The sequence below is a fragment of the Vigna umbellata genome, chromosome 11 (genome assembly GCF_029865625.1).
Source record: "Vigna umbellata cultivar VRB3 chromosome 11, Vumbellata_1.0, whole genome shotgun sequence".
Lineage (NCBI taxonomy): Eukaryota > Viridiplantae > Streptophyta > Magnoliopsida > Fabales > Fabaceae > Vigna > Vigna umbellata.
Window position 1 is genome coordinate 26,368,858 of NC_142175.1, and position 14,508 is coordinate 26,383,365.

Here is a 14,508-nt window from a genome sequence, read left to right on the forward strand (position 1 = left end):
TATGAGTTATATACCACTGCATATACTCCGATTCATCTCGCAAGTGACCATTTTTCTGGAAAGGAATCCCGTTGAATACACGATTATGCCGGTCATTCCACAATGCAATCCACTGGTGATGGTGTTCATGCCAATTCCAATCAGCGCGTCCTCTCATATCTTGTTTATGTTCCTCATCTAGATTCATCGGTGGATGGGGTACATTTTGTCGAAATCCATATTGTCGCATGACACGGTCTGATTGTTGGTATTCTACAACAGAGAAACATATAAGAGGCACAACTGCCCGACATGTCGGGGGCACTTCTACTTGAATGAGTCTAGAAATTTCACCACGTCTGTACGGTGTCCATACCAACTGCAGTATTGAAGTTTTTGGTCTAATTATTACTAAAAATGATCATCAAATTTATAACACAATATTAAGTTCACAGTTTAAAAATACTTGTCTAGGTGATAGGTCGTCTATTTTCTGACGAAATTGTTTGACAGTTGTAGTGTCCTAGAATATTGAGTGTTTTGTGCGACACCATCTTTTCGCAAGTGGAAAAACTGCACCAGAAGATATGTCGTGTTCTGTGACATCAAGTAATTCTGGTGAAAGACATGTTATTCTTTCCCATGCCCAACATTGTAACAAGATCATGCACCCTCCGATGTTCTCTTGGCTATTGGAAGTCAGAACACAGTGGGAGAAATGAAATGAACCCTCCAACAATTTAAGTTGAAGCATTGATGCCCAAGAATCTTCAAACTCACGTGAATGAGGACATGGAAATGACAATTCATATAACTTGTAATGAGTGCTCTTCAAAGAATCTTCAAACCTGCAAAAAAAAAGAGAGGCATGTGATTGAATAGTAGTAACTTTGAAGGTAAAATCTGCACTAAATGTAGGCATGCAAATGAATAGGAACATGAATAGGAAAATTTAATACCAAAGTTGAAGACCAAAGTTGAATAGCATTATTGGTGGTCAGAGGCAAATGTGGCAATGCATGTGTACAATCTCTTGTCACGTCCCACATAATATTGATGCATCCATAAATACCATTTAAAAATTTCTACATAATATTATTAAATGTATGTAATCAATTTTTATGAATTGTAAATATATATTCCAGTATTTTAGCATTTTATTAGAGTTTACAACAAAATTTTTCAGTACAAAATAATATAATTACCAATTAAAAAAAAAAGGAAGTTGTGGGAGGGGGGGGGGGGGGGGGGGGGCACGACTTCAATAGGTGAAGTCGTGTACCCCCTACAAGACTTCAACCATTGAAGTCGTGTAGGGGGTACACGACTTCATCTATTGAAGTCATGCCCCCTCCCCACAACTTCCCTATTTTATTTTTTTTTAAATTCTATTTGTATAATTTATGTTTTTTAAATTTTAATTATTTATAAACTATATTATTATTATAAATATAAATTCTACGTTATTTATTTGTTAACAACAATTTAATAAATTATTTTCTCAATAAGTACTTAAAAAACGAGTGGAGAAAAACTTATATGAGAGGACACTGCAAATGACTTTATAGTGACAGTGCTATATTCACAGTTGTTTAGTACTTGGTATTTTAGACCCAGTCACCCACTATATTCATGGACGTTTATACGCTCTATAAGGACTCCATCTTCACATCCAAACTGCACATCCAAGAGCTCTCCTACTCCTCCAATCTTACAAACTCTTCCCAACATTTATTCAAATATGGCATCAGGGAACTTACCAGCATCTTCATCATCGCAGTTGATCGATGAACAACCTTTAATATTGGATAACGTTGATGACTTCAGCACCGATGATGAATTAGACAACATACTCGAAGATGACAACAACGACCACGACCACATCACACAATCATCTGCACATCTCGTTGCAGAGTTGAATCAAGGTATGCAGTTCCAGTCAAAGGAGGAAACTATTCTTGCAATCAAACATTATCACATAACCAACGGTTACAAATACACAGTCGTTGAGTCCAAACCCAACATTTATGTTATTCGTTGTCTGGAATATCACAACGGTTGTCAATGGCGTCTGAGGGCAGGTTATAGCAAAGTCCGTAAATATTGGGAAATAAAAAATATAGACGGACAACATTCGTGTTTCTCAACAGTACTATCTCAAGATCATACAAATCTTGATAGTAGCCACATTGCCGTGATCATATCAAATTCAATCCGGACAAACCCATCCATTCCAATCAAGAGTTTGATTGCAGATATTAAGGGTCGATTCGGATATTCTGTGTCATACAGAAAAGCTTGGATCGCTAAACAGAAAGCTCTTGCTATGGAGTTTGGAGACTGGGAGGACTCTTATAACCACATGCCGAGGTGGTTGCATGCCGTCAAGGAAGCAAACCCAGGTACAATTTTACAATGCACTGGTTCTCCGGTGCATATTGATGGACAAACCGACAATAATTGCTATATTATGGAAAGGGTTTTCTGGTCTTTCGGTCCTTGCATAGAAGGATTCAAATACTGTAAAATCATTCTCCAAGTTGATGGTACATTTCTAACGGGTAAATATCATGGAACTTTGCTCACCGCCATAGGTCAAGATGGCAATAGAAATCTTTTCCCATTGGTCTTTGCCATTGTAGAAGGTGAGACAAAGGAGGCCTGGATATGGTTCTTTCAACTACTTCGAGAACATGTTTGCCATCAACAAAATATTTGCATCATCACTGACAGAGGAAAGGGTATACTATCCGCCTTAAGATCAGAAGAAGTTGGTTGGGAACAAGATGATTTGAACTTTGTGTATTGCATACGTCATCTAGCATCAAACTTCAACAACAAATTCAAAAATCACGACCTCAAAAAACAATTCATCAATTTAGGTACTACTACAAACATTCTTCATACACTTATACTTTTATAATTTTGTTAACATTATTCTTTAATTTATTTATTTATTACATCATTACAGCTTACGAGGTCAAGCAACCAACTGTGACGGCAAAACTTGCTGCATTGAGAAACCAATACCCACAGCAAGTTGAATGGATAGATAAAATCCCATTACAAAAATGGTCTCAGGCTTTTGATGGAGGGAGAAGATATGGACATATGACGACTAATCTTGCTGAGTGCACCAACTCCATTTTAAAGGGAGCACGTTCATTACCAATATGTGCTCTCATCAGAACAACATTTGAGAGGACACAATCATGGTTTGTTGAATGCGGATTAAAGGCGAACTGTATGCTACAGGCAGGACACCAATATCCTGAAGAAATCACTGTCATCATTAGGAAAAATAAACAACAATCCGCATTTTGTCATGTTCATCGCTACAACCGTGAAAATTCTGAATTTGATGTTCAGGAAATTTCAACACCTCACCACTATCGCCCTGTTCCACTTTCCTACAAGGTCAGCCTAAATGAATGGTGGTGTGATTGTGGACACTTCCAGGCTACTCGTCTCCCATGTCATCATGTCATTGTTGTTTGTGCATTTTCGCATATCCCACTAACCCAAGTAATTGATCCAGTGTACAGTGTTAACAACATTTTCAAGGCATACGAAGTACAATTTCACCCAATCCAAAATCAAGATTATTGGTCTGTGTATACAGGTCCAAACTTCATACCAGATCCTAAAATGCGACGCAAGGCATCCGAAAGACCATCTACAAATAGGCTTCATAATGAAATGGATCAATCCAATCCAGATAAGCCAAAAAAATGCTTTTACTGCTGCAACGAAGGTCATCATACGGGAAATTGTCCTTTTCGTCATTAGTTATTTCTTATATTTACCCAATTGTAATCAAATTCATGACTGATATATTACTATTAATATTTCTTATTAATATTTATTTTCTCTTCCTATAACACAACCAATACATAACATATGTAAAATGCAAAATCAATTTCATAAACCAATCAAAAACACACAAGTAATCGATTACGAAAAACCTGTAATCGATTACCAGAGTGCTTCTTGCCACACAACAACCCTGGTAATCGATTAACGAAATGTCGTAATTGATTACCAGTACATTTTCTGCCTACTCATTTCAAGTCCTTCAGTGTCACTATTTTAACACTCTGTAATCGATTACCAATTCAATGTAATCGATTACAGGACCCAGAAGTCGTTTTTGGGATGCACGACTTCAGCATTGTAGATATGAACAGTGTGAAGTCGTGCAGGGGGGTCACGACTTCTTCATTTGAAGTCGTTTTGACCCCACGACTTCACTTTGGATCAAAATTTGCCCATTTTGATAATAAATAAGGCATATTTGCCTACTTTCGTGCAAAAACCGAGGTTATGAGACGGTATATATAATGAGAAGAATCAGAACAATGCTGAATTAAAAATATTAAATACATACCGTTTTCAGATATTTCTTCCGCATAACACAGTTGAGATCAGTTTCCGATAGAAGAGCTTCGATTAATGATAGTTCATATTTAACATGAGATAACTTGCTTGTTTCTATAGTACCTGCATAAAGTTACCATCTTGTTGCAATATATACATTATTGTCAATTCCTCCATCAATGGGAAACTTAAACTCCCTTTGTAAAATCTTCGGAGTGTTTCCAATGTCAGATTGGAGAAAGATACTGTACATGCTATCAAGTGTTTTAAACTCCAACAACTAATGACTTCAAAGGTTTCTAAGTGTCTTGACAAAAGAATCAGTTCAAGAGTTTTCTAACCCAATCGAAACCAGCTCTCCGAAGGACTCTAACTGTAATACTTTCAGCTGCTGTAAGACATTATATTACGAGGATTTTCACAACAGAACATTTTCTTGAAAGAACCATCACACACCACAAGTTTCTCTATATGGGGAACTTCTTCTAGAACTTCATATCCAAATACGTACGTACATCTTCAGTATCGACTTGATTCTCGGTGTGTGATTTTAGATGCGTATAAATGTCAGAGTTGAGTGAGCAGTAGTAAAAATACTTGAACTTGGGCAAACCCAGTAGTTTCAATGATTTCAAACAGGGACAGTCAAACATAAGCTCAAGACGTCGATCTGTATTGTCTTCTGCTTTGGATTAACTCAATTTCTTCAGGGGAAAGGGAAGGGTTGATCCCATAGATACCACCTCTTTGTTTTGTGTTGTACATTTGGATAAACTTCCAACGTTTCCAAAAACATGCAAATCATGATAATAAAATAAAATAAAAAAAATGACTTACAAAATTAACTACAAATAGAACAATAACGAAGTAAAAGCAGGTTCAGCTCTCTGTATAAAATTGAAATGATGTGAACTTTCATGCTCAAAGAAGCTTCATAATTAATGAAAAACTATATATTTCAATGTCTCAACTCAAGATGCCAATCCCATGTTCCCCTCTTTCGAAATCACATGTCACTAGTACAAAACAGACCTTCTAACGCGCTATATATGCCTCAGTTAACACGGAACCGAAGCGCAAGGAATAAATAGAGTTAACAACCTTTTTCCAAGGATTAACAAGAATTGCGATTTTTTTAACAGTTTTGCTAGAAACCACCAACTTTACTTATAGCTAATTATTCAGAAATGCAAAAGTTCTTCTTTTCAAATCACATCTTTATCACACAGTTGTGTTTCCCACTTTGGAAACAAGCTAAAATTTGTCTTAGATTTAAAATTCAATTTAATTTTCGTAACATTGGAAATTGTTCCACTGTCAACTTTCAGTAAGAAAATAACATATGAATACAAGCACACTTTTTTTTTTCGGCATAAGCTCATACAGTCAATATTTAGTGACACAGTTCATGACTTCACCTTTACTCAATATTCATGACCGTTCATCACTCTTAATCTCACACATTACAATATATAAATAATATTATGTATTTCATCTTCAACGAGCTAGAACAACACAATTTTTTTTTAATTTTTTTTGAAAACACACACAAAAATGGTAAAATAGAGCCAGATTCATCTTCATCCACTCTTTAATTGTGCCTTCATTCTCCTCTTAATTACTGCAATATTGTAGTCGGCAACTCAGATTCATCCTATACAATTTATAAGAACAATTACTATACTTTCATAAAATTTATTAAGAAAAGAACATGAATTTAATTATAAAGGAAGTAAAAGTAGCATTATATATAGAGAATATCATTCATACATAAGTCTCAACTAAAACATCACAGAGAAATATATCCATTTAAATAGAAATCAATAAAATATTAAATTAAACTAAAAAAAATTGCTTACATAATCAGTCATAATCATTATAATGTGAAAACTGCTTCATATTGATCACCACCTGCATATGCATAGAGAAAATGATAGTATAACTGTAACATCCCAAATTCTCACACTTAAAAATTTCTAGTTGATATAATGTCTATACATGTTTTAGGCTCAGATTTCAACTATAAAACTATAACTTGAGTTCTTCTATCCCTCCCTTCCTTGGCACTGAGTCAGACGACATTCCTTCATCTGCTTCCGTATAACGAATTATACGATCATCGCACATACCCAAACGCAAAACACAAACAAGTAGGGTGAGCTAACATACAACCAATCATTTATGAAACATGCATATTTACTTTGATGCACTCAACAAACCTCAGATAATAATTATGTCAGACACACTCATACCATCATACAACAATCACATCATAGATACTCATCCATTACTTTGATACACATGGTAAAATGACATCACAAGACTTGTCACTTTATAAACCGACTCGTCCGGACTAGAATGATTACCGAGCTATAGCGGGTCTTGCACTCGTGGTGACTTATGAAACTTGGGCTCCCCCACCCTACCATACTCAAGAGGTTAGTCCGTCATCACTCACCTTGGGTCATACTGGAAGCACCCAAGACTAGGACCTCCTGCTACTCCTCACCACATGGTTCAATCCTCTCTACGTGAGAAGAAAGACCATTGGAGTTTCAAGATGACCCCCAAAACTGAGCTACCATGCAATCATTCTACACACCCCCAGATCACCACCATGTATCCTCTCCTTGAGGATCATGGAATTACATCCATGAACCATACTGTCACTTTGAAACTTAACCCAAGACATGAATAACCAGATACCATCATATTATCACAGTGAATCAAACATATCTCATACATTCACATATTTCCCACATAAATCACATCATGTTCAGACGCATAAATTCAAATCCAATATAATAAAATACAATCATTACAATTATAATTCATAATTTTTGTATAAATGGTCCAAAAACAAAAATTAAGCAATATTGAGATCCCAGAAAAGATACGAAATTAATATCCCTAAATCTGTAACTCCAATTTCAAATCTGAACGGTAAAAGTAATTCACTATGTGTTAGAAACTACATATTAAAATTTTCCGGTTGATCCAACGGTTCACTAGATAGATATTGAGTTTTATTGAGGTAACTTAGGGATAGAATTTTAAGTGGTTTTCGGTTATACTCAAAATGCGGAAAGAATTCCTCTAAGCACAAACATCTAATTACAAATCTGAACGGTCAAGATGACTTAATATGTCTTATGAACTACATACTAAAGTTTGGGCTCAATCTAACGGTAAATGAAATATATCTGAAGTTTTTACCATGATAACTTAAGAACAGAAATATAGTGTTCATCAGATTTTTCAAACCTTCAAAATTACTTTCTCAAAACATAGACTTCCAATTACAAATCCGATCGGTCAAAGTGTAGTAAGATACCCTAAGAATCATATATCCAATTTTCAAGTTGATCTAACAGTGGAATAGGTCAGAATCTATATTTTACCGAGAGAACTCAGCAACAGAACTACATGGGTAATTAATTTACTCAAACATGCAGGATTTATTTCTCCAAGTACAGACATCTAATTACAAATCCAAACGGTCAAAGTGTACTAATATATCTTAGGGATCATATATCAAAGTTTCAGGTTGATCTAACGGTCAAATAGGTCCGAATCTATATTTTACCGAGAGGACTCAATAACCAAATTATAGGGGTAATTAATTTACTCAAACATGCAGGATTTATTTCTCCAAGTAGAGACTTCTAATTGATGATCCGAACGGTCAAAGTGAAGAAATAGGTCTTAAGATTTATATATTAAACTTTTAGCTAAATCCAATGGTAAAAACAATTAAAAGGAAGGTTTTACCACAGTAATTCGAAAATAAGAAAATTATAATCATGAAAACTAAATTTATACAAGTGAATAGATAACTACCATTACCAAAATTTTAACATGTTCATAACTCATATTCATGATTATAACATGTATAAAAATCATATATAAGAAGGATTAACTACTCTACCTCTATTCCAGACTTCTCTTGCTCCGAATTTGTTTTCCCCAAAAACCTCTAGAGGCTCTACTCTTCTTGCAACTAAAAATTTCTTCGTAACTCTTTCTTCTCTATTTTTCAAGGTTTCTCACTAGATTCTTCCTCTCTTTTTGAAAAATAGTCTCCCCTTCATGGCTATTTATAGTCCAAAAATTTTACTATTTATCAATTTTTTTTAATATTTATTTTTTTATATTAATTTACATAATGGATTCATAATGGGTTCATAATGGATTCCTTAATAATGACTTCAAATATGAATGTTTTCTCCATTATCAATATTTTATATTTTATTTTATTTTATTTTTATTTTTTTTTTACAAAAAGGTAGAAAAGAGTTTGAACCCATCACCAAAATTTTCTACCAATTAAGGTACCAAAATTTCTTATTTAAATTTCCACAATTTTATAAACTTATTATATTTTTCATTCATAAAGAAATTTATTACTACTAGTAATAAAATTGTTACTATTAAGGTAAATATTTTTCATGGGTCTTATAATAACTCATAACTCAACATAAAAAAAAAAAGTAACAATTTTAGTAGCATTAGATAATATTTGATGTACCATATTCATTATCTGAACTATTGGAGAACTGAAATGATGGCACCACTAGTAAAAAATCGGGTTTTTACAGCGCACATTATGCCACGGTTCTACGAAAACCGCAGCATAATGGTGCGCGGTGGCAGTTTTGTAAATAAAACGAACATATATGCCGCGGTTCTACTGGGAACCGCGGCATATACCCCAGTCAACCATTGCCTTTGACGCCACGTATGAATAAAAAATTAAATAACAGAGTATATGCCGCGGTTCTCTGCACAACCGCGGCATATACCCAGCCAATTTATTGCAGGTGCTGACTGGGTCAGAGAATTTCAGAAGTTACAGGGGGTATATGCCGCGGTTCCCCAGAGAACCGCGGCATATACCCCCTGTAACTTCTGAAATTCTCTGAAAGGCAGTTGGGGAGACAGTTGTGTTGAACACGTTTCAGGGGTATATGCCGCGGTTCTACGAGCAACCGCGGCATATTCTCCTATCTGAAATTAATTTAATGTTTATTTGAAATATTTCGAGGTATATGCCGCGGTTGCCCGCTGAACCGCGGCATATAGTTTGAAAATAATTTCAAAAATGCCATTTCTGATAATTTTTTAAATTAGTATATGCCGCGGTTGGACGTGAAACCGCGACATATACCCCTTTTATACCGCGGTTAAGTAGTGAACCGCGGTAGATTCCCCCGTTCAGAGTTAAAAATTAAAACTTGGAACAGTGTCGTCTTCCTCGCGCGTTCTCTGTTTTCTTTCGCGTTTCTTCTCCTCCGAACCACCCATCACCTCAGATTTCGCGTTTTTCACCGTTTAAACTCAGAATTGTTCCGTCATTATTCATTTTTGACGATAAAAACGAGTTTTAGCCGATCAAAATCGTGATTTCGTTGCGTTTTTCACCCTCACCGCCGTCGTTCCTCTTCCAGGTATTTATGTCCTTTTGCATTCTTAACGTTATTTCTTCATTAGTTTTGGTAATGTATGAAGTTTCTATAGTTTTGGTAATGTATGGTATAATTTTTGCTTTAATTTTGATAATGCATGAAATTGTTATAGTTTTGGTAATGTATGGTATGGTTTTTGCTATAGTTTTGGTAATGTGTGTTGTAGTTCTTGTATTATTTATAAACCTTAAAATATTATTTATGTAATATTTAGGAATATGGATCGAAATTGGATTAATTTACCACGTATTAGTGCTGAGTACGAGAGAGGTGTAGAGGAATTTATACAATTTGCGCAACGTAATGAGGGGAGAACTGATGATGAAGTGAAGTTTAGATGTCCTTGTGTGAACTGTTTGAATGGGAGAAAGTTGAACGCAACTCAAATTAGAGAACATCTTATATGTGATGGTTTTCTAAGATGCTATACAACATGGATCTGGCACGGCGAAGAAATGGATTTTCCCACTGACTCTCAAAGTGTAAATGTTACTGATTCCACCATGGAAGAAGATCGACCGGATGAAGACAAATTGGAGGACATGATCCGCGATGTTGGAGCAGAAAATTTTGCCAAAGCTCATGTGTATGAGACGATGTCGACTGATGCAGAAACACCTTTGTATGTCGGTTCAACTAAGTTCACACGTTTGTCAGCGGTGTTAAGGCTCATGAATTTGAAGGCGAGCAATGGATGGACTGATAAGAGTTTTACAGAACTGTTGACGTTGTTGAATGAAATGTTGCCAGATGGAAATACACTGCCCACTCGTAATTATGATGCGAAGAAAATTCTTTGTCCAATGGGTATGGAGTATAAAAGGATACATGCTTGTCCCAATGACTGCATTTTGTATAGGAAAGAGTTTGAATTTTTGACAAAGTGTCCAAAATGTGGCTTATCACGATACAAGTCAAAAAACAATAGTGAAGATAATGGTCAGATAGAAAAAAATGGATCTGCTTTGAAAGTAGTTTGGTACCTTCCAATAGTGCCCAGACTTAAGCGTTTGTTTGCGAATCCCAAAGATGCTAAAAATCTTAGATGGCATGCAGATGAGAGAAAAATTGACGGGCTGCTTCGTCATCCAACTGATTCAAAGCAATGGAAAAATATTGATCGACAATTCCCCGAATTTGGTAAAGAGTGTAGAAATCTTAAGCGTTTGTTATATAACTGAATGCTAAAACATTTTTTTATATACAGTTCTATTCCAGCAAGTATGATGATGGACGGGAGATCAATTGTTAAGAGTAGAAAGATTGCTTGGATTTCTCTCAAGGTTTGACATATGCTAAAGTCTGACTTTGTTATAATTGTTTTATAACAAATGTTATTCACTAACTATTATCAACTGTGATGATATATTGTAGTGTAACAGACAAAATGGGTCATATGAGTGTGGATACTATGTAATGTATTGGATGACCCATATTGTTCGTTCTCACATCACAAGAAGCTGGGAAACGGTAATATTTAACTTTAACAAATTTTGATTTTTTAACAAATGTTGAATTCATATACACTAATTAAAATGAATTGTCTTTTGCAGAGATTCAAGACTACTACACCAGTTCCTGAGAAGTCACTACTATTCATTAGGAACGCTGCTGCGAAGTATATAGTTAGATTATACAATAGCTCTTAGATTTAGATTTAAACAATGCATTTGATTAGATAGAATTTTCTTAGACTCTCTACTTTATTTGATGTTGAAATACATTTGAACATGTGTTTGTTATGTTGAAATTGAATTTCTGTAAATGTTTTTATATGCAGGTCTGTTTTTGTGGTAATGGATATCACAAAAACAGACCTGCAATTTTAAAAAACTGCAGGGGAATATGCCGCGGTTCTAACCACAACCGCGGCATATAGTGCTTCGTTTTTTTTTACAAACGAGACATATGGCCGCGGTTTTGACACTAACCGCGGCATATTCCTCGGCCTATATGCCGCGGTTCAACCGCGGCATATAAAGCATTTTTTAATTTTTTTTTTCATTTTTTTTAGGGTTTAGGCAGCGGTTCCCTAGACAACCGCGGCATATTCCGCAGCCTATATACCGCGGTTCGAACCGCGGTATAAAGTGTCTGACTTACTACCGCGGCTGAATATGCCGCGGTTCAAGAACCGCGACGTATAGTGAAAATGAACCGCGGTAAAAGCCCTTCGCTGCACTAGTGCACTAGAAGCATCTGGAGCCTATTTAAAACAAAAGAATACGTACAAGTTAATTTTAAGCACGATGCAACTAAAAAACACATTACACTAAAAATAATGTCTGAAAATATTGTTATACAGGAACCTAGAATTCCTGGACATATCATCTATCATTCTTTATGAAGAAACATTAAGATGTAAAAGTGTAGGTACCTTTTCTGCAGAAGTTTTGAGCACAGCAGAATTGAGATCACTTTCTTTCTGTGGTCTCTCGTATTCTGAACAGTACCATTTTGTGGGATGATTTATTTTGTTTACTGCACTGAAAGTTTTCATAGAGCTGCACTTGATGACGTGGACTTCCTCCAAGGAGGGTAAAGTTAAAGTTAAATTGCCAGAATAAAAGCACCCTAGCTCATCTAACTTTTCAAGATACAAATCCTGGAGCTGCTTAAATATTATTTCTTCGTCCTCATCATATTCTTCCCCCTCCTTCGACACAATCTCTTCAATTGCTTTACATTCTTTTATCTTCGCTGTTTTGAGTTCAGCCAAACCTTTTGCTGTCGAAGATGTGAACAAATATGGCAGACTATTGCAACTTTCTACCTTCAAATAACTGAGCCGAGGAAATATTATCCCATTCTCATCTAATTCATCCCCCTCCTTAGATTCATCCGCAACAATTGCCATCAATCCCTCACAGTCTTCCACTACTAGATCTTCAAGTTTCACAAGACTTTTGGCTGCTGATGCGGGGAACACACTTTTAAGGCCGTTACATTCCTTGACATGTACTTCTTCTAGACGTTCCATGCATAAAATTCTATGAGGATCTTCACTCCAAACATTCTCCAAATTTGGCAACTTCGATAAAACCAATTTCTTCAGAGGAAAAGTAATTGATGTGTCTTTTGTTGTACATTTTACATCAAATATGGTTTTGACAGAATCACAGTTTTCAACTTCCAATGTTTTCAATCTAGGTAATAAAGGAAGTAAATGGAAGGGCAGCACTGCATCTGATAAAAATTGACAGTCATTCACAGTCAATTTGGCCAACTCACTGAAACAGACGTCGGAGATATGCAGTGAGCCATTCCATATCTCTTGTTGTGTTGGTCCACTTTGCAGATCAACTTCGTCAAGCTCTGAAATCTGCACGTGCAAAATCATCAATAAAAATATGAAAGTAATTATTTACAGCAGTCAATTATATCTTTTAAATCACTACACTACAAATATGAATACTATTTTTATTATTAATTATTTTTTATTACCAAAAAAAAACCACCTTACTATATTTAAAAGAAATTATCTACTGAATCACGTTTTCTAATTCACATTACTTGACATCAAGACTTGCAAAACCAAGTTAAGAATTGAGATTTATAATTTTATTTAGTTATCATATAGTTAAAAATTTGTTACCGTTACCGTATGTTTGAGACATGTAAATAAATATATAAATATTGTTGTTATGAATAATACAATTTAAAATTTTTTTAAACAATGTTCTTTTTCCTTCTTCTTCATATTTATTATTTTTAATGACAAATAATATTTATCACGAGCTCTTTATTTTTTATGTTTTGTTTATTTTGAAATATTTTAGTATAGTACTTTTAAATTTTTTCATAAATTTCGTTATAGTTATTAATTAAATTTGTAAATAAGTATTATAATTTTGAGTTTAAATTGTAGACACAGTGTGAATTAGAAGTTATAGAAATTGTGAATATAGATATATAACCAATGAGCACTCAGAGGGTGTATTTTTTATATAGACAAGAATCGTAACAATGTTCAATAAAAAGAAATATTAACGACGTACCGTTTCCAGAAATTCCTTCTTCATAGTAGAGTTGAGATCAGTTTTCAATGTAGTGTTTGATCCTTCAAGTTTTACTTGAGACAACTTACTTGCCTCTAGAGTACCTGGACATAAAGTTACCATCTCGTCGCAATCTCTTATTGACAGTTCCTCCAACAATGGAAAACTTAAACTCCCTTTGTAAAACCTTTGAAGATTTTTCAGAGATTTAAGACTCAAACAATTGAGCTTCGGAAATATTATTTCATCCTCATCTGATTCCTCCCCTTCTTTAGACACTATTTCTTCAATTGATTCACACTTTTCTTATTTCCATTTTTTCAAGTTTAGCCAAACTTTTGACTGTTGAAGATATAAACAAATACGACAATTCAACTTTTAAACATATCAGATTCGAGAAAGACACTCTGCATGTTATCAAGTTTTTTTAAATTGGAACACTTAATGACTTCAAAGGTTTCTAGATTTCTGACAAAGGTTACAGTCCATGAGTTTTCTAACCCAATGGAAACTAGCTCTCTTGAAGGGACTCCATTCGTAATTCTTTCAATTGTAAAGAAAAATTCACTATTATTAGGTCTCTGATCCCAGAAAATCACTTTGAAGGAACTGTCACACACCACAAGCTTTATTACATTTGGCAACGGTGTTAGAAATCCATACTGCGGAAATTCATCACACTCAATATC

General features: G+C 34.8%; 1 protein-coding gene and 1 long non-coding RNA gene across 2 annotated transcripts; one reads left to right on the plus strand and one right to left on the minus strand.

The window, feature by feature from the left end:
- Nucleotides 1-1,720: 1,720 nt before the first annotated feature.
- On the plus strand, nucleotides 1,721-3,768 carry LOC148191356 (uncharacterized). Its single transcript, XM_088101379.1, has 2 exons — nucleotides 1,721-2,861; nucleotides 2,951-3,768. The coding sequence occupies exons 1-2, from the start codon at nucleotides 1,721-1,723 to the stop codon at nucleotides 3,766-3,768; spliced, it is 1,959 nt and encodes a 652-aa protein (XP_087957505.1).
- Nucleotides 3,769-5,884: 2,116 nt separating this feature from the next.
- LOC148191357 (uncharacterized) lies at nucleotides 5,885-12,698 on the minus strand. The gene is made up of 4 exons (XR_015782808.1): nucleotides 12,199-12,698; nucleotides 6,355-6,446; nucleotides 6,216-6,267; nucleotides 5,885-6,010 (listed from the first exon to the last, which is right to left on the minus strand). It is a non-coding gene; the product is annotated as an uncharacterized LOC148191357 (long non-coding RNA).
- Nucleotides 12,699-14,508: the final 1,810 nt, after the last annotated feature.

What these genes read in the sequence shown, in the direction of transcription:
- LOC148191356 (XM_088101379.1), top strand. Translation starts at nt 1,721, where the DNA reads ATGGCATCAGGGAACTTACCAGCATCTTCATCATCGCAGTTGATCGAT. An exon ending in AAAACAATTCATCAATTTAG is followed by an intron (nt 2,862 to 2,950) that starts GTACTACTACAA and finishes ACATCATTACAG; the next exon opens with CTTACGAGGTCAAGCAACCA.